The sequence below is a fragment of the Centroberyx gerrardi genome, chromosome 1 (genome assembly GCF_048128805.1).
Source record: "Centroberyx gerrardi isolate f3 chromosome 1, fCenGer3.hap1.cur.20231027, whole genome shotgun sequence".
Taxonomy (NCBI): Eukaryota; Metazoa; Chordata; class Actinopteri; order Beryciformes; family Berycidae; genus Centroberyx; species Centroberyx gerrardi.
The window spans coordinates 37974443-37993584 of NC_135997.1; the positions used below are offsets into that span (position 1 = coordinate 37974443).

Sequence of the window (19142 nt, forward strand, 5' to 3'; positions counted from 1 at the left end):
AAAAACACACTTCATTTACACAATATTGGCTTCACTCTGTACACAGCATCTGGATACATTTTAATGTGATGCAACTTAACATAACTTAACATAAGTGTACTTTAACTGCATACATTGTCATTGGGGGAATGGAGCACTGTTACCTGCAGTGTCAGTAAATGTCCTGCTCTGTCCAGTGAGGTTTGGGTTTAGTGAAAGAAGGAGAGAAGAAGTACAAACTGTGTGGCTGAGACACAGAAATGTCTCAAACTAAAGAGAAAGTAAGAAAAAAAATCAAGATGACCAACAGAGACAACAGAAACCAGAACCTCAACAAGACAACATGCCGAAATAACAAGAAAGAGAAATCTAAATTGTGTTGAAGTCTCTCCAGTTCGGCTGAGTCTGTAGAAACAGAGATAAAGAACTAAACCCCGAGCCTCCTCCTCGCTCTGAACACGTCTGGGAAAATGTGGATTATCAGCAGCTGAGTCCGGGCAGAGAGGAAGGACAACACGCGTGTTCCCGGCCGGGATTACGCTGACGCGGGTTAATAATTGGTGAACGTCTCGGGTATAAAAGAGGAGCGGAGGCTGCAGAGGACCAAGCTGAAAACATGGCCTTCCTCTGGATCCTGTCCTGCCTCGCCTTCGCCGGCGCCGCCTACGGTGAGCTGCTCACACATCAGGAAGGGTTTTACATTCAGATCAGGATGTTTCAGTTATTTGTGTGTGGTGTAAACTTTAAAAAAAATTAATTGTCAAGCAGAGTGGCACTGGACAGATCAGTCAGTCCTTCTGGGATGATAAATGGAAACTTTATTAATCCTACAGGGAGGAATTGTTAGTAAAGATATAAATGTAAATGTAATCCAAAAACATATGATGAAGCAATACACTGACTAATTTCATATTGACATTTCACAGAAATATTCACAGGTTTACACGACAGAGAACAGATTATCAGAGTTGTGGATTATTTTTCCTTAAGTATGATCATGATATTATGAAACATTTCATTTGTGTGAAAATGTAAATAAGTTTGAGTTAGATGCAAAATGTCCACGAAGCAAACTTACAAGTGAATTGAAAAATAAAGAATCAATGATGAAGTTGTAGATCTATCCATATATTATATATTATATATTATATAGTAACAGTTATTTAAGTTGCTGTATGATCCTTTATATTCTGACTGCTGCTGTGTTTTGTCAGCCGGTCTAACTGTCTGCCTTCAGATTGTAGTAATGTTTTCTGCATGTATCAGTCCAGCAGGACTGACTGCTGCTAGCTGTGTAATAAGCAGTGTGTGTGTGTGTGTGTGTGTGTGTGTGTGTGTGTGTGTGTGTGTGTGTGTGTGTGTGCGTGTGTGTGTGTGTGTGTGTGTGTGTGTGTGTGTGTGTGTGTGTGTGTCAGGCTGCGGCTCCCCAGCCATCCCTCCGGTCATCACTGGTTACTCCCGCATCGTGAACGGTGAGGAGGCGGTGCCTCACTCCTGGCCCTGGCAGGTCTCCCTGCAGGTAAACACACCGCAGCACACACACTTCCTGCTGATTAAACACACACATCAGTTCACATCAAATGCTGATTTAAAATTATTGGATTACATACTTCTGTCACAAGGTGGCAGCAGTTCATTTAATTTCAACTATAAAGACAACACACAGCAGCTGACATGCAGCCAAACTGTTGCATGAAAAATATTACTTTGCCTTCAGGAATGCAAAATATAACTAATACAAATTTAGAAAAAAAAGAATTGCTTGCTGTAATTCATTACTCTGTATTTCATAAATAAGAATGGTTTTAGTCTCCAAAATGTTAGTATTGTGTAGTCTAAGGCCTCAGGTTGGTTTATAACCTCAGCAGCATCTCATAATGAGTTATATTTCTATGCCAGACATTATTTATCATTTTCAGATTATGGAAATCTCAATTTGGAATGAAACTCTGAAACTGAGTTGGACAGATTTTTGTTCTGTTCTTAATAAAGCAAACCTTCAGCAGTATAAAAACAAACTGACCCACTAACTGTTCAGACACACTGACAAACATAACTGGCCTGTAACAAGCTGCTTCGTTGACTTTGTTGACTTGGTTAAGTTAATGCCTTCTTCCTTTGTTGGGAAAAAAACAGTCAGAAATTTACAGAAGGAATAAAATCAGATGAACTTTATTGATTCCTGAGGAGAAACTGAACCAAACCTCCTTGAGCTTGAATCAGTCCAGGAGGTTTAAAGAGTGAGCGCTGCTGCAGACCACAGTAAACCTTCACTGCTCGTAGTTCTATCTGGATTTCTTTCTGTCTCATTCACCGTTCTGTGTTTTGATCCCAGGATTACACCGGTTTCCACTTCTGCGGCGGCTCTCTGGTCAGTGAGAACTGGGTTGTGACGGCTGCTCACTGCAACGTCAAGTAAGTCGAGGCAACGAGCAGAAGAAGCCTGCTGCTCTGGGGCAACAGCTAATTTAAATATCGATCGGAAATGTCAAAATCAAAACGTATTGTAAACGTATTCCAATGAGCCAGTTTATTTGTCTACAGTTACGGTTTAATGTCAAATCATCTACATTTTAAATAAAAGATGAATTTAAAGGAGTCATGAGAATAAATGGAAAGGGAAAGGATGAAGTCAGAATATTTTCTTTTATTTGTTGCTTTGACAAATAGCTGTGGAGGGGAAAACACTGAACTGTATTGAGCTGAACTGACTGAGCTGATATGAAATTAATCAAACTGAATACGATTGAACTGAACAGAATAGGACAGAGTAGAGTAGAATATCACTGAATTGAAGTGAATCAGATTGAACTGAACTGCTGTCTGCTGTCTGGTGCAGGACGTCCCACCGTGTGATCCTGGGTGAACACGACCGCTCCTCCAGCGCTGAGGACATCCAGGTCATGAAGGTTGGCAAGGTAAACTCTGTCTGTCCCGGATAGAATATAGAATATATTTATATCTGTTCCACCAGCTGACCCTCCCGCTTCCCCCCGAAGGTGTTCAAGCACCCCCGCTACAACGGCTACACCATCAACAACGACATCCTGCTGATCAAGCTGGCCAGCCCCGCCAAGACGGGCGTGCGTGTTTCCCCGGTGTGTGTGGCCGAGACCGGAGACAACTTCCCCGGCGGCATGAAGTGCGTGACCTCCGGCTGGGGCCTGACCCGCCACAACGGTGAGGGAGGCTAACACACACTCTGAAGACCAGCTGCGTCTAAACACACATTCACACTGTGAGCCTGACCGCCACAACACACACTCTGAAGACCAGCTGCATCTACACACACATTCACACTGTGAGCCTGACCGCCACAACACACACTCTGAAACAGTGGAGTTAAACCATGGAGGCTGAGAGTCTGCAGGTTTTCCTTCCAACCAAACTACAGCAGCTGATTTCACTGATCAGCAGCTTCAAGCAGAGAGGAGGAACTCGGAAGGCTGGAAGGAAAACCTGCAGACTCTCGTCCCTCCGTGGATCAGGTCGGACACCGCCGGACTGAAAACTCTGGGCTTCATCTGGGTTTTTCTAAAGTCCTAAACAAACCGGATCAGTCTTGTCCTGTTCACATGGGACTGGTATCATGTAGAGACTTCATGTAATTCATGAATTCCCTCCCAACCTCTGTGCTTCATGCAACACATTCACACAGGATAATGATTAGCTTGGTTCAGTCGTCTGATTTAAATCTTGTATGTTGCAGCTCCTGACACCCCCGCCCTGCTGCAGCAGGCTGCCCTCCCCCTGCTGACCAATGAGCAGTGCCGTCGCTTCTGGGGCAACAAGATCAGCGACCTGATGATCTGCGCCGGAGCCTCCGGAGCCTCCTCCTGCATGGTGGGTGACAGTGGCGGACGGCGGCCATTTTGATGTCAAGTCCCTTTCAACGCCGCACAGTCAGACCGGGAGAATATGCTTCAGTACAGATAGAAAAAGAAAATGTTCTGACGTTTACAACATCAACTTCAGTTCAACAGAGCAGAGTACATATGTACAGTGGAGAGACAATGCAAAGTGCAACACTGTCATACATACATCCAGAGTCATGATTCGTTTACTGAGCTTTTTATTTGTTTTAGGTTTAGTTCAGTTTAGTTATTTGCACAAATAAAGTAGTTGAAAAAGAGAGGAAAAGAAATACAAACTGTGCAGGTGACACAGAGGAACCTTGATGGGCTTGAACAGTGAAAGCATCTCACCCCAAGGAAAAAAAACACAAATTAGACAAAAACCAGGTGAAAATACACATGCAAAGATAAAAGTTTCAGACCTGCTGCATATGTTTCCTCACAGCAGCATCACATGCATTAGAGCCAGAGGTGCAGCAGCTCAGTTCTCCTGCAGCTTTATCAGCATCACTGCTTGATGTTTTGGTGCGACTGGTTTTCCTCCTGCTGTGTTTCAGGGCGACTCTGGCGGCCCCCTGGTCTGCCAGAAGGCCGGAGCCTGGACCCTGGTCGGTATCGTGTCCTGGGGCAGCGGAACCTGCACTCCCACAATGCCCGGCGTGTACGCCCGCGTCACCGAGCTGCGCGCCTGGATGGACCAGACCATCGCTGCCAACTAAATCCACCTTCATACTGTTTTCAGTTATCAATCAATAAAATGAAAGTCTAGCTACAAGCTGGTTGTGGTCTGTTTTGTTGAGTTAATTTCCTGTGTGCAGCAGAGGAGTGTACATGAAGTTTATATGAAGTGTCTATGAAGCTGCAGCAGGGGAGAGTGGTGGCAGACCACAGAACCTGAATGGACAGAACGGTCCTTCCACTGTTTCTCATGGTAATTTAGCTAGTTCAGCATAAAATGGCGATTATAGAATTTTAAGTGTTAGTTGCCATGGTGACAAGTTCAACACAAGTCTGGACATTAAGGTGTAAAGTCTGTCACTGTGAGAACTGAGCAGATGAGTCTGTTAGCAAACTGTCAGAACTCAACTGGAAGCTAACGTTAGCGACGAGGCTAACGTAGCTTCATCACAGACTGTACTTCTCTCTCTAGCTCTTCTACTCAACATTAGCATGTTAGCAAACCTAGAGTAAACATCATCAAACGGGTACCTTTAACTTACTTTACCCTCTTAATTGCTATGAACTAACGTAGTTTAGCCTCGCTTTAGCGGAGAAGAAAAGTTAGCATCCCTACCCGAAGGTCAGGGTTAACATGGAGTCTTGAGCTTTCAGAATCCGTAAACCAATTGTATTTTGTCCAAACTATGTCTGATTAGGAAATATTTTAATAATAATGTCGGTCAAATATAAACTTCGTAAGAGCCAGTACAACAACGTGCTTGGTATCGAAGGAAACTAGAAATTCCCAGCTTTCCAAAGACACTAAACACATCACCACCCGAGCAACACAACCTCCATTTCCAGGGAAACTTAGCAGTCAAACTTCACGTTTTAGTCACACTGACAAAAATCTATTTTCTTGCCAAAATATTTCACCAAGGCTTATGTTACTTTCGCCAAAAACGGCAGATTTTACTCACGTTTCTACCGTGTTTTTCTCACCGCCGGGCCGTCAGCGATCATCCGGGTCAGACAAGGCCTATGGTGGGAACTCATGGTCTTTTTTGGCCTACTGGTGGCTCTATCGAAGTACTGACACCAGTGAGTTGTATACATGGATGTATTAAACTAGGTTGTATACCATTCGACTCCACTGACTGAGAGGAATCTAGGGATGTGTCACATGGCCACAAGACGGAGCTCTGTGGCCCTGATTCAATGTTATAAAGCAAGAGGGTACAGGATGCACAGACTTGATCAATATTCATTGTGTTTATTACCATTTGTATGTTTTGGGGAGATTTATGTTATTTGAAAATAACTATTTCAAATAAATAATATTTTGAAGTAAAATTCCCAGTAAACAGTCAGAAAACACAGAAGACACAGATGGACACTTTGGGTACCCAAATGGTCAAAGCATAGAGTATATCTTTATAAATTGTATCATAAATGTTGTATTTATTGTATTTTCATCAAATTTACAGTTACAGTTGTAGTGAAGGAGTAGGAGAACACATCCAGTTGCATCATTATCCATGGGATCTTGGTTATAATGGTGATACTGCCTTTGAAATTTAGATGATATACTAGGCGAGGATGAAAATCTTATTTTTCCTTTATTGCATCTCCATTTACTCTGGAATGGTAATAGATATAGCTTTACTTACAATGAATTCATATTCCTTAGCTTCTTCCCTATCAAAGGAGACCAGAACTATGCATATAAGCCTTATGGTTTGGATAAAAGCGGACGCCTGGACGTCAATGCGACCTGCGGCACGTTGACGGATCTGCTGACGGAGCCGGAGCGGAGCCGCAGCTTTGGAGATACACAAGACTTCTTAAACTGCCGTGAAGTCCGGATACACGAGTTCTGGGGTTACAGTATGTCTCCGTGAGCAGGATATAGTGGTACTCTTTTCATCGCTGGTTTCCTCATTCAATTAATTAAATGTAAGTAGTAGACTGTTTGGGGGCATTTTAATTGCTTTTAGTGGTGTCCTTTTTAATTGTGTTTTGTGTTCTGCAAACTAACACAACCACTGACAAACAATTGGTTATTAACCTAATGGCTCACAGGCAATTCAGGGGAGAAGGGGAACTCAAGTGTACGAAAGTTGCAAAGCAGCAGGGATTGTAAAAGGCTCCACCTCAGAGTTTCCACTAAGACGGACTTAAAAGTTAGACCAAACCTAAGATAAACCCAGAAACCAAGAACAGGAAGACACAAAGAACCAGACCGGTTTCCCATAGATAAAGACAGAGTGGTGCTGTCTCACCCTCAAACACAACAGATCGACCACACTGAAGGCTTTAGAAACTCTGATCAGCTGCAGGCGATGCCGCCTAACGAGTCACTATAACCCTAACGAGTCACTATAACCCTAACGAGTCACTATAACCCTAACGAGTCACTATAACTCTAACGAGTCACTATAACTCTAACGAGTCGCTCTAACTCTAACGAGTCACTATAACTCTAACGAGTCGCTCTAACCCTAACGAGTCACTATAACTCTAACGAGTCACTATAACTCTAACGAGTCGCTCCAACCCTAACGAGTCACTATAACCCTAACGAGTCACTCCAACCCTAACGAGTCACTATAACTCTAACGAGTCGCTCTAACCTTAATGAGTCGCTCTAACCCTGCTGAGTCAGACTCAACATTAATTTCAAATGGACTGACTTTCATGTAAACAAAGCCAAAATAAAATCAGCAGGATGGGGTCAAAGTGCAGCATTACTTCATACAGACAGTGACATCATGCAGTAATGTGGGATTTTTGCAGTAAAAGATGGAAGACGTCTGCAGAAGTCTTCAGTCTTTGTGCAGTTTTCACAAACAGACACCAACCAATCAAAGCAGTGTAACGGCATTAATATGAGGAAGAGCAGGAAGTGTTTCCACACTTTTAACAAGACTAGGTTGACCTTGTGCAAGCCGGGCCCTTGATGTCTCGCATCCTCTTGGCTTTCGCACCCTGGTATAATACGTTTTCTGGACTATAGGTAACGTGTATTGAAAAGCTGTTTATCCACGGTGAAGTTCTCTCAACATGGAGACCAGCCTAGATGTGGAGTTCAGAGTCTCCTACTGGTAAAGACATGAAAGCTTCACTTGGTGACGACCTCTAGCTCTCATATAAACAAAGCACAATAATGTCATGAAAGCGCCGTAAAAGAAACTGGTACCTCACCTCTTTTTAGCGCTGAGCGCTGGACAGACTGATCTCACAGACAAATGTGAAATGAACACGACATGTGAACAGCAAATTACATGTTGGTGGAGCGTAAAGTGTTAATTTTACATGTTCCCAGCCGGAAACGGTTCAGTGAAGGAGACACACTATAAACAGGAAGTAGTGTGACACTGAAGCAGCAGGAGGGCCAGTCAGGCCTGGAGGTCGGATCAGTGTTCCAACTTAGCAATTTTGTTGCTAGATTTAGCAACTTTTCAGACTACCCTGGCAACTTTTTTTTCCCAGTCCCAGGGGCCCGGCCTGGAAGAGTGTGGTCCCAGGGGCCAGTCCCAGGGGCCGGTCCCAGGGGCCCGGCCTGGAAGAGTGTGGTCCCAGGGGCCGGTCCCAGGGGCCCGGCCTGGAAGAGTGTGGTCCCAGGGGCCTGGCCTGGAAGAGTGTGGTCCCAGGGGCCGGTCCCAGGGGCCGGTCCCAGGGGCCCGGCCTGGAAGAGTGTGGTCCCAGGGGCCGGTCCCAGGGGCCCGGCCTGGAAGAGTGTGGCCCCAGGGGCCGGTCCCAGGGGCCCGGCAAAAATATTAGTGAAAGTAGTGGAAGTAAAAACTACAGCTGATCTGGATCATGACAGTAACCCGCAGACAGATATAAAACAGTAAGGAGAATGTCCAAACCTGAGGAAACATATTTATTTACAACAAGTGACAAAAAACAAATTGTCACTCGAACACACTCTGTTATATTTTTCCTCTGGTTTGGACGTTCTCCTTACTGTTTTATATCAGTGTGCAGGTTATTCTCATTTTTCCAGCCATCTATACACACGTCATACATAATGCACATCTGACAACAACATTTACATATTCATCTTTTTCTCTGAGTGCTGCGAAACCTTGAAGTCCAAACCCATTATGCAATTTGTCTGATTTTCTATTGCATCCATATTCAGAAGCTGTGCTTCATGCTGCTGGCCTCAGTACCTGCTGGGAAGGAAACACCTGCTGCACCCACAAGACCTTGAGGCAGGAACACTTATCAGCAGACTGGAACTCATTATCATTCAAAAAGCTGTTGGGAAATGGAAAATACATTCACAACTGCAACTGTGTCACGCACTGTTGCTTAAAATAAAATGTCTGCTTTTCTTCATGTTTGGAAATAATACGAATGTTGATTCTACAGCTTTATAATCTTTATAAGAATCTCATCTTGTCACATGATGTTAGATGTTAGTTCTTGTTTTACTGTTTTCTACTATTAGCTGAATTTATCAGAGAAAATCACAATCGCATGCCTTAGATCTAATTATTTATTTATTTATTTACTGGCTCTCAACTGGAAATACAGCCTGAGCTTTATTAAGGCAAAAGTTACCAAAATTATTACAAACAGAATGTACAGTAACAATACAGTAATATAATAATACATGTTGTTGACAGCAGGTAAGACGCAGCATGATAAAGATAAAAAACTAAAAACATATATATATAAAGAAGCAAAACTATTGTTTTCTCATATTGAGATATTAAATGATGATAGTTGAAAACATATTACTTTGTAAAACTGCCTAGTTCATCAGCAGATGTTTGGGATCCCAAGGCCCCAGAGGGAATTGAACCCCCAGCCAGCCAGTCCGTGCCTTGCTCACAGTCTTCACAGCACCTCTCCTTCTGAGCTGATATGTAAAAATATCAAACTCTTAAAACTGACCGTTCACATAAAGATTCACATGACTGATATCTGTCTGATGTCCGGATGTTTCCTCTGCTGCGTCTGTGTTGATTCACTCCGGTCGTCCAGGTAGTAAGATGTCCAAAAAAAACATAGAAACAAAATCCACTGGACTTAAAATGAAGAGCTGAAGACGCTTCACTAAGAGGCTCCATCAGTTCTCATCAGTGAGGAATTCCCCGGCACTAATGAGAACTTCAGCTCTTCATTTTAGGTCCGGTGGATTTTGTTTTTCTATTTTTTTCACATGGAAAACTTCCCTGACAGACAAGCTGTTCAAACTCCCAGCGGCAGCAGATAAACCGGTCTGACCCGATCTGACTCGGCCGGACCCGGTCTGACCCGGTCCGGTCTGACTCGGCCGGACCCGGTCTGACCCGGTCCGGTCTGACTCGGCCGGACCCGGTCTGACCCGGTCCGGTCTGACCCAGTGTGACTCGGTCTCCGGTCTGTCCCGGTCCGGCTCAGTCTGACTTGATCTGACCTGGTCGGACCCTTTCCGACCCGGTGTGACCCGGTGCGGTCCGACCCGGTCCGAGCTGGTCTGATCCGGTCCGGTCCGGCTCGGCCCCCTGCTGCTGTATAAAAGCAGCTCGCCCGTCGACCCGCCCAGCTGACACCATGAGCTTCCTGCGGATCCTCTGCTGCCTCGCCTTCGCCGGCGCCGACGGTGAGTTTTACACCGCTGAGCCTGAACACCAGATCCCAAACTGTTAAACTGCTGAGTCCAGGACGAGGTCTGCAGCCTGAACACCAGATCCCAAACTGTTAAACTGCTGAGTCCAGGACGAGGTCTGAGCCTGAACACCAGATCCCGAACTGTTAAACTGCTGAGTCCAGGACGAGGTCTGAGCCTGAACACCGAGCGGACTCTGACAGAACGCACGCCAAGGGGAAGGAAGGGATTTCTTTTTCCACTGATATTAGTTTGGATTTCTAAGAATCTTTGTTGACTTAATGAAAGTTTTGATGTAATCGAACCCCCGGCTCTGGTTAATGTCACACATTGAGTTATATTGACTTTATTACAACATGACGTCTGACATCAGGTGGAGGCTTTCATCCAAAGTGCCTTACAGTAGCACCCCCCCGACAACCTGCGGGGTCCCGACCCCCAGGTTGAGAACCACTGCTATAGTGGGCCGCTGGATGTTTGTCTTTCACAAGTCGACTTTCCTCTCAGGGTCATTAGAGCTCAATCTGTTTTTTGCATTTAATAGTGCTGGAATTAATTTTTGACAACAAGCTGCTCAGCACATGTCTCATCAGCCAGTCCAGCAGTCTGACTGCTGCTAGCTGTGTAATAAGCTGTGTGTGTGTGTGTGTGTGTGTGTGTGTGTGTGTGCGTCAGGCTGCGGCTCCCCAGCCATCCCTCCAGTCATCACTGGTTCCTCCTGCACGGTGAGCGGTGAGGAGGCGGAGCCTCACTCCTGGCCCTGGCAGGTCTCCCTGCAGGTAAACACAGCGCTGACTGTGCGTTTTCCTGCTTATCACACCGCTGCTGAACAAAGACATCGATCATTTCACATGAAGCATTCATTTAAAATTAGTTTATTTCAAGCTACAGTTACAATTTACAAACTAAATGACAAAAAAAGCCAGTGAGCCAATCAGCCGCTGCAGTGTTTGTTTGACTGACCGGCTCTTCGTGGTTCATGTCACCTGACTCACAGCGATGCCTCAGTTTCACCACACTGTCTCACTCCTCTAGTCTGCTTAGGTGTTACAAATCTTTCTCCTAGTGCAACGTGCATTTGTGATACTTTTCAACATGAGACATGTGGATGGAAACCTGCTGTGTTCGACATGCAGTCTCAGGTTGATCTGTCTTTATTTCAGGATCACACGGGGCTCCACCTGTGCGGCGGCTCTCTGCTCAGCGGCAGCTGGGCGGTGACGGCTGCTCACTGCAGCGTCAGGTGAAGCAGACAAAACACTGAAACCTGCTGACGCTGCGGTCATAACCGACATTACCAGCTACCTGACCATGTCAGATAGAGAACTGAGAGAAAAGGGTCATAACATTTAGAATAACTATATTTTTTTCTTTTAAAAGTTACAAAGTGCTGCAAAAAAGGAACAAAAAAGCAGATGATAACAATATGTCTCTATTACTGGCCACAGCTTATTAGGACCGATTCAGCAAAATTCAGAAACCATATTGGACTCCCAGGAAACAAATTAGCCATTCTATTAAAGCATAATGAGCTCAAACAAACAAGCTATCAGATAAATTGAGAGTTATAAATAAATAAATTCTCCTTCACCTTCTGAGTGGAAGGAGACAGGAGTATTAAAGTATTAAACAGAGAGGATGTCTTAACGTTTCCCCCTCATGTCAAACCTGTGCAGGACGTCCCACCGCGTGATCCTGGGAGAACACAGCCGCTCCTCCACCGGCGAGGACGTCCAGGTCCTGAAGATCGGCAAGGTGGGAGGACAAGCTCGATCCACAGCTGTTATCTTTTTAATCATTACTGTGTAGTGTTTCACTATGCTGACGATACTCCGGTTTCTAGCTGAGCTGTCTAGTTGACAGACACTGTAGACGTAGGAGTGTCGTTTGTGTATTTTGTGTATTTTGTACTACTACTACAAACTCATCGTGTGTTGGAATCAGGATTGACTGTTTTTGCAGAACTGAGCTTTTCGTTTCCCTGAAGGTGTTCAAGCACCCCCGCTACAACGGCTACACCATCAACAACGACATCCTGCTGATCAAGCTGGCCAGCCCCGCCAAGACGGGCGTGCGTGTTTCCCCGGTGTGTGTGGCCGAGACCGGAGACAACTTCCCCGGCGGCATGAAGTGCGTGACCTCCGGCTGGGGCCTGACCCGCCACAACGGTGAGGGAGGCTAACACACACTCTGAAGACCAGCTGCGTCTAAACACACATTCACACTGTGAGCCTGACCGCCACAACACACACTCTGAAGACCAGCTGCATCTACACACACATTCACACTGTGAGCCTGACCGCCACAACACACACTCTGAAACACTCTGAAGACCAGCTGCATCTAAACACATTCAGATTCACCAGCTGCTTTAACTGTTTCACCAGACAGGTAGGAGTTTTAGGACTCAATCAGAGCGATGCTGACCAGCTACAGTGAAGGTCTTCCAGAAATTGGCTGATTTGGTGTTAATTTTTTTTTTTTTTTTGTGAGGGAATAACAGTGTGGTTTGTTATTATTGATGTAAGGCTTAATCGATTCCCCTGGGGAGATTTTGACCTTAAACACCCTCGAATTTTTGCATTTCAGAACAGATTTCTGTCAGCTGTTATCCAGGTCACTTCCTCACGCTACGTGACGCTGTGCAACATGTTTTCCAGAGTAATCGGCCGTCTGATTTAAATCCTGTAGTTGCAGCTCCTGCCTCGGCGGCCCGTCTGCGGCAGGCGGTCCTCCCCCTGCTGACCAATGAGCAGTGCCGTCGGCTCTTCTGGGGCAACAAGATAACCGACCAGATGATCTGCGCGGGCGGGTCCGGAGCGTCGTCCTGCACGGTGAGGAACCTGCTGGACCTGCTGAACCTGCTGAACCTGCTGAACCTGCTGAACCTGCTGGACCTGCTGAACCTGCTGAACCTGCTGAACCTGCTGGACCTGCTGGACCTGCTGGACCTGCTGAACCTGCTGAACCTGCTGAACCTGCTGAACCTGCTGGACCTGCTGAACCTGCTGAACCTGCTGGACCTGCTGAACCTGCTGAACCTGCTGAACCTGCTGAACCTGCTGGACCTGCTGAACCTGCTGAACCTGCTGAACCTGCTGAACCTGCTGGACCTGCTGGACCTGCTGGACCTGCTGAACCTGCTGAACCTGCTGGACACGACGAAAACATTCAGCCGACAGATCAGACATTCAAACCATGTGTCCGGTTACTGTCATATTTGTTGGGACACCAATTTATATCATTAACGATTCTTGTGCAAAGCTTTAGGTCTGTAGCATGTAGCGCGGGAAATTGTGAGATAAAACACTGTCTGATAAGCCACGCCCACATTGACCAATCACAACCAAATATCAGATACAGACTACAGCTTGGCCTCCTGTGTGTTTCAGGGCGACTCTGGCGGCCCCCTGGTCTGCCGGCAGGCCGGAGCCTGGACCCTGGTCGGGATCGTGTCCTGGGGCAGCGGAACCTGCACTCCCACAATGCCCGGCGTGTACGCCCGCGTCACCGCGCTGCGCGCCTGGATGGACCAGACCATCGCTGCCAACTGAGCCTATCAGCTCCATTTTAATAAAACAGCTAGAAAACTGACTGACTGGTCTCTGATTTATGATTTGTTTCCACTGATGATGACAACTGACAGCCTTCTGTCTGTCGATGGCTTACTGCATCTTAGATTGTGTTGCATCATGGGTCTTGTGTTCAGACCAGGGCTAGAAGTCCAATACTGAAACCGATAGCTGCCAATAACTGATATATTATGAATTTTTTTTTTTACTGTGAATATTGTGATATTCAGTATCCTTAAATTTGACCATGCTTGATATGTTTGAGACTGTATTTCTACTGTTTTACTGAAGCACACTTTGTGTTTGGCTTTGGTCCCAAGAACAAACACCTTCCCCTTTAAAAATAGGGAGTCCTTCTCCTTTAAGTTTTGATGAATGTTCCCCTTCAGGTCAGGTTCAGTTTAACGATGTCTTCCTGTTTCACACTGAGCAGTAACTCTCACTCACCCTCACTCTGTCATATCTGCATATCTACATATATTTCTTTAGATTTACACGACCTCCACACCCTGACTTGTTTCCTGTCCTCTCTCCTCCAGCTCATCCTCTCTGCTGGAAACAGGTTTCTCTCTTTTCGTACACGGAGCTTATTGACATTTTAAGACATTGTGCTCATTTCATTAAATTTTGGCAGACCAGCCTCAGAGTTGAAATGAAAACCTCCCCCTTAATGGGCTCAAACATTATTGCACATTAAAGTCACATTTTAATTTTTTATTTTAATCAAAAGACATTAATGACACATCACCACATCATACATGTAACTGAAAGAACACCAGAACAAACTGTTGTGGATGCTGATGTTTTCACGACACGATCTCCATCAGCAACATCTGTATCTCTGCGTCCGGATATGAGCGAGTAGTTACACATTCATTTTGCATTTCCGGTCGCATTTCCGCGCGTGGACGGCGGCCGCGGCGCCGCTAGGCGCGTCTGTGGGCGCAGGCCTGGCCGACGCGGCGGCAGTAGCAGATGGCGTTGAAGAAGCGGCAGTAGCAGGTGTCACACGGGTCGCAGCAGGGCAGGGCGTGGCCCAGGCACGACTGCTGGTGAGGGATGCAGCGGCGAGGAGAGCGCATGGCCCGGCCCTGCAGCTGCAAGGCCTCCGCCACGTCCTGGGACGCCTCCTGCACACAGCACACAGACAGGCAGGTCGATGTACTGTATACACAGGATCTATACAGGATCTATACAGGATCTATACAGGATCTATACAGGATCTATACAGGATCTATACAGGATATACACAGGATCTATACAGGATCTATACAGGATCTATACTGGATCTATACAGGATCTATACAGGATATACACAGGATCTATACAGGATCTATACAGGATCTATACAGGATATATACAGGATCTATACAGGATCTATACAGGATCTATACAGGATATACACAGGATCTATACAGGATCTATACAGGATCTATACAGGATCTATACAGGATATACACAGGATCTATACAGGATCTATACAGGATATACACAGGATCTATACAGGATCTATACAGGATCTATACAGGATCTATACAGGATATACACAGGATCTATACAGGATCTATACAGGATCTATACAGGATATACACAGGATATACACAGGATCTATACAGGATCTATACAGGATCTATACAGGATCTATACAGGATATACACAGGATCTATACAGGATCTATACAGGATATATACAGGATCTATACAGGATATACACAGGATCTATACAGGATATATACAGGATCTATACAGGATCTATACAGGATCTATACAGGATCTATACAGGATATACACAGGATCTATACAGGATATATACAGGATCTATACAGGATCTATACAGGATATACACAGGATCTATACAGGATCTATACAGGATATACACAGGATCTATACAGGATCTATACAGGATCTATACAGGATATACACAGGATCTATACAGGATCTATACAGGATCTATACAGGATATACACAGGATCTATACAGGATCTATACAGGATCTATACAGGATATACACAGGATCTATACAGGATCTATACAGGATCTATACAGGATATACACAGGATCTATACAGGATATACACAGGATCTATACAGGATCTATACAGGATCTATACAGGATATATACAGGATATATACAGGATCTATACAGGATATATACAGGATCTATACAGGATATATACAGGATATATACAGGATCTATACAGGATATATACAGGATATATACAGGATCTATACAGGATATATACAGGATCTATACAGGATCTATACAGGATATATACAGGATATATACAGGATCTATACAGGATCTATACAGGATTTATACAGGATCTATACAGGATATATACAGGATATATACAGGATCTATACAGGATCTATACAGGATCTATACAGGATATATACAGGATCTATACAGGATCTATACAGGATCTATACAGGATATATACAGGATCTATACAGGATCTATACAGGATCTATACAGGATCTATACAGGATCTATACAGGATATATGACACACTGCCGAGGCTTCTTCACAGCATCCAGCAACAAAACTTGAAGGTGAACAATTCATCAATTCACAACAACAAACACAGAGCTTCACAGGCGTCATATTAGAGGAAAGCAGTGTGTGTGTGTGTGTGTGTGTGTAGGTGTGTGTGTGTGTGTGTGTGTGTGTGTGTACCTCATCATACGACCCTGCCTCCATCATGAAGTGTTCCTCCAGGTCGTCTGCAGGCAGGAGGGCGGGGTCGGACCGGGGGGGCGGCGGGCCGTCTGCAGGACAGGAAACATCATTTTGTTTAAAACTCTCAGAGTAAAGTTTCACTCATCAGATCAGTGTGATGAGACTCAAGCAGCTCAAACCATCCAGACCAGATCAAACCATCTGCAAGGATCATAAAAACACATTATCTGTAGAAAGTCAGGGAAGGGTTACACAACAAGTACTTTATTAATCTACTGTTTCACAGAGGAGTACTCTTACTTTTACTTCAGTAAAGTATTTCAGTGCAGTAGATTTTCACTGATAAACTCCTGAAGCGCTCCAGTGTTTCCACTGTGTGTGTTTTGGTTCCTTCACCTCTGAACATCAGAACCAAACTTGACTTTCAGAGAGAAACTGGGCTAAATTATCAACTTCGTTTCACATTTTCCTCAGTACATGAGAGAAGGAAACTGATCCAGAGACTGAAGACTCTGCTGGGTGTTTGGTTTAACCTGCATGGAGGAGCAGGTGGGTGGAGTCTGCCACCTAGGACAACACAATGCCTGCATGTAGCAAATATGTTCTTATATATACTTCTATATTTACTTATATTTACTTTCATATTTAGTACATAATTGAGACTCGTGGTAAGCAAATCCATAATATTTCACATTCATACTTTCTACTTAATGTGTTGAAGTATGATCATATGATCATATAACCACATAGCTGTTTCTATTCTATTTTATTTTATTATTTCCGCTGTACATTCTCCTGCTTCCCTGCTGCAGCCTGAAACTTTATTTCCCCACAGGGAAAATAAAGTTTCACCTCAGAAAGTTCAGACTCTCTGGACTCTTCTCACTCGTCTGAACCTGAACAGTCTGATCTGTCCTGCTGCAGAAGCTCCACCCGCCTGCCGCTCTAGATGGAATAAAACAAGCGCAGGGCGTACTGACCGATGTCAGACAGGAACGGCTCGGAGCGCCGCAGGCCGGCCTGGCCGTCCTCCAGCTGCAGGTTTCCATGGACCAGAGCGGAGGAGAGGCTGCAGGCCCAGCAGAGCAGCAGGGAGCCGAGCATCATGGGACCTGGACCTGGACCTGGACCTGGACCCTGGAACCTGGAACCTGGAACCTGGAACCTGGATCCTGAACCTGGACCTGGAATCTGAACCTGGAATCTGGAATCTGGAATCTGGACCTGCAACCTGGAACCTGGGACCTGAACCTGGAACCTGGACTGGATCAGAGCAGCAGGAGGAAGTGCAGCGCTGGACGTTCTGCAGAGAACACGCTCTCCTGGAACAAACCAGGAACCAAACCAGAAGTGAAGGGTTTGGAAATCAGGCAGCAGGTTTTGAGCAGGTTTCAAAGACCCAGCGGTCGTGAAACTCACTCAACACATCAGTCACAGAGGAAACTTTCAATTCAAGTAAGAAAAAAAACCAAAACACCAGAACTGCAGTGATGTGGTTTTTCCTCAACAGCAGACCTGCGGTGAGAAACTCAGCAGATTAACGAGCGAACCCGACCTGTCGTTCACTCTACGATCGTTCAGTAATTAACAAGCTGAGACAAAGCGGTCTGTGAGTTTCTAATGTGCAGCAAAGCAAACCATCAAACACATGACAGCAGCCTGCGTTAAGGATCAGTCTGTTTCTGTGGAGAGTTTTAGTTTCTCATCATGCTCTGGAGGAAACACTGCATTTTTTGGCATGAAAATGGAAAATTGAAAGATATTGAATATCAGCACAAAATATTAACTAACAGCAGCTTCAATATAAAAATATCAGTATCAGTCAGGTTGTACAGATGGAGCCGACTGGATCAGTTTTCCAGTTTGGCAGAGGAACCGCGTCCTGTCTGCAGCTCCGGGGATCTGCTCAGTGAACTGGTCTGAGGAACGCTGCAGGAGAACTGCATGCAGCGAGCAGGTCGGTCCGGTCAGGAACACTCAGTGAGAATTCATGGTGAATCCGGTTCAGTCCTGCAGGGTGAAAGTCTCCCGGCTGCAAGGACACACGACTGAACTCCATGAAATTCCACTTCTGAGAGAGTTTGTCTCGACTCGCCAAACATTATAAATCAAACATTATGAATCAAATAAAAGACAAAAGTTCAACAAATCAATCAATCAAAAAAAAAAAATCAAAATCAAGCCTAGATGTTCTGCATCAAATACCAGCTGAAAGGTTCCTCTAACATTTGATGATATTCAGTATTGATAATATAAAACACTGTGTAATCTCAGATATGTGGTGAGAAAAAACAAACAATCATGGAATTTCACAGACTTTCATTGAATTAAATTCTACTCCCTGAAATTTCAATTCAATTCCAATTCTGTTTCCTGTAGGATTTTTCAAATTGTTCATTCATGAATTGACCCCAGACCTGCAAGAGAGGAGAGAGAAAGAGAGGAGAGAGAGAGAGAGAGAGAGAGAGAGAGAGAAGAGAGAGAGAGAGAGAGAGAGAGAGAGAGAGAGAGAGAGACAGAGAGAGAGAAAGAGAGAGAGACAGAGAGAGAGAGAGAGAGAGAGAGAGAGAGAGGAGAGAGACAGAGAGAGAGAAGAGAGAGAGAGAGAGAGAGAGAGAGAGAGAGAGAGAGAGACAGAGAGAGAGAGAAGAGAGAGAGACAGAGAGAGAGAGAGAGAGAGAGAGAGAGAGGAGGAGAGAGAGAGAGAGAGAGACAGAGAGAGAGAAAGAGAGAGAGAGACAGAGAGAGAGAGAGAGAGAGAGAGAGAGAGAGGAGAGAGAGAGAGAGACAGAGA

General features: G+C 45.1%; 3 protein-coding genes across 3 annotated transcripts; 2 read left to right on the top strand and 1 right to left on the bottom strand.

Annotated features, from left to right (window-relative positions):
* Positions 1 to 349: 349 nt before the first annotated feature.
* Positions 350 to 4552, top strand: LOC139933338 (chymotrypsin A-like). The gene is made up of 7 exons (XM_078291743.1): positions 350 to 647; positions 1395 to 1498; positions 2315 to 2394; positions 2819 to 2897; positions 2979 to 3159; positions 3689 to 3822; positions 4391 to 4552. Exons 1-7 carry the CDS (start codon positions 596 to 598, stop codon positions 4550 to 4552), a joined length of 792 nt encoding a protein of 263 aa, XP_078147869.1. The 5' UTR covers positions 350 to 595.
* Positions 4553 to 10043: 5491 nt separating this feature from the next.
* On the top strand, positions 10044 to 13652 carry LOC139933339 (chymotrypsin A-like). Its single transcript, XM_071927400.2, has 7 exons — positions 10044 to 10092; positions 10774 to 10877; positions 11262 to 11341; positions 11775 to 11853; positions 12086 to 12266; positions 12796 to 12932; positions 13491 to 13652. Exons 1-7 carry the CDS (start codon positions 10044 to 10046, stop codon positions 13650 to 13652), a joined length of 792 nt encoding a protein of 263 aa, XP_071783501.2.
* A 944-nt stretch (positions 13653 to 14596) lies between these two features.
* On the bottom strand, positions 14597 to 17452 carry agrp (agouti related neuropeptide). The gene is made up of 3 exons (XM_071927396.1): positions 17329 to 17452; positions 16346 to 16437; positions 14597 to 14788 (listed from the first exon to the last, which is right to left on the bottom strand). The coding sequence occupies exons 1-3, from the start codon at positions 17450 to 17452 to the stop codon at positions 14597 to 14599; spliced, it is 408 nt and encodes a 135-aa protein (XP_071783497.1).
* Between the last annotated feature and the right edge of the window lie 1690 nt (positions 17453 to 19142).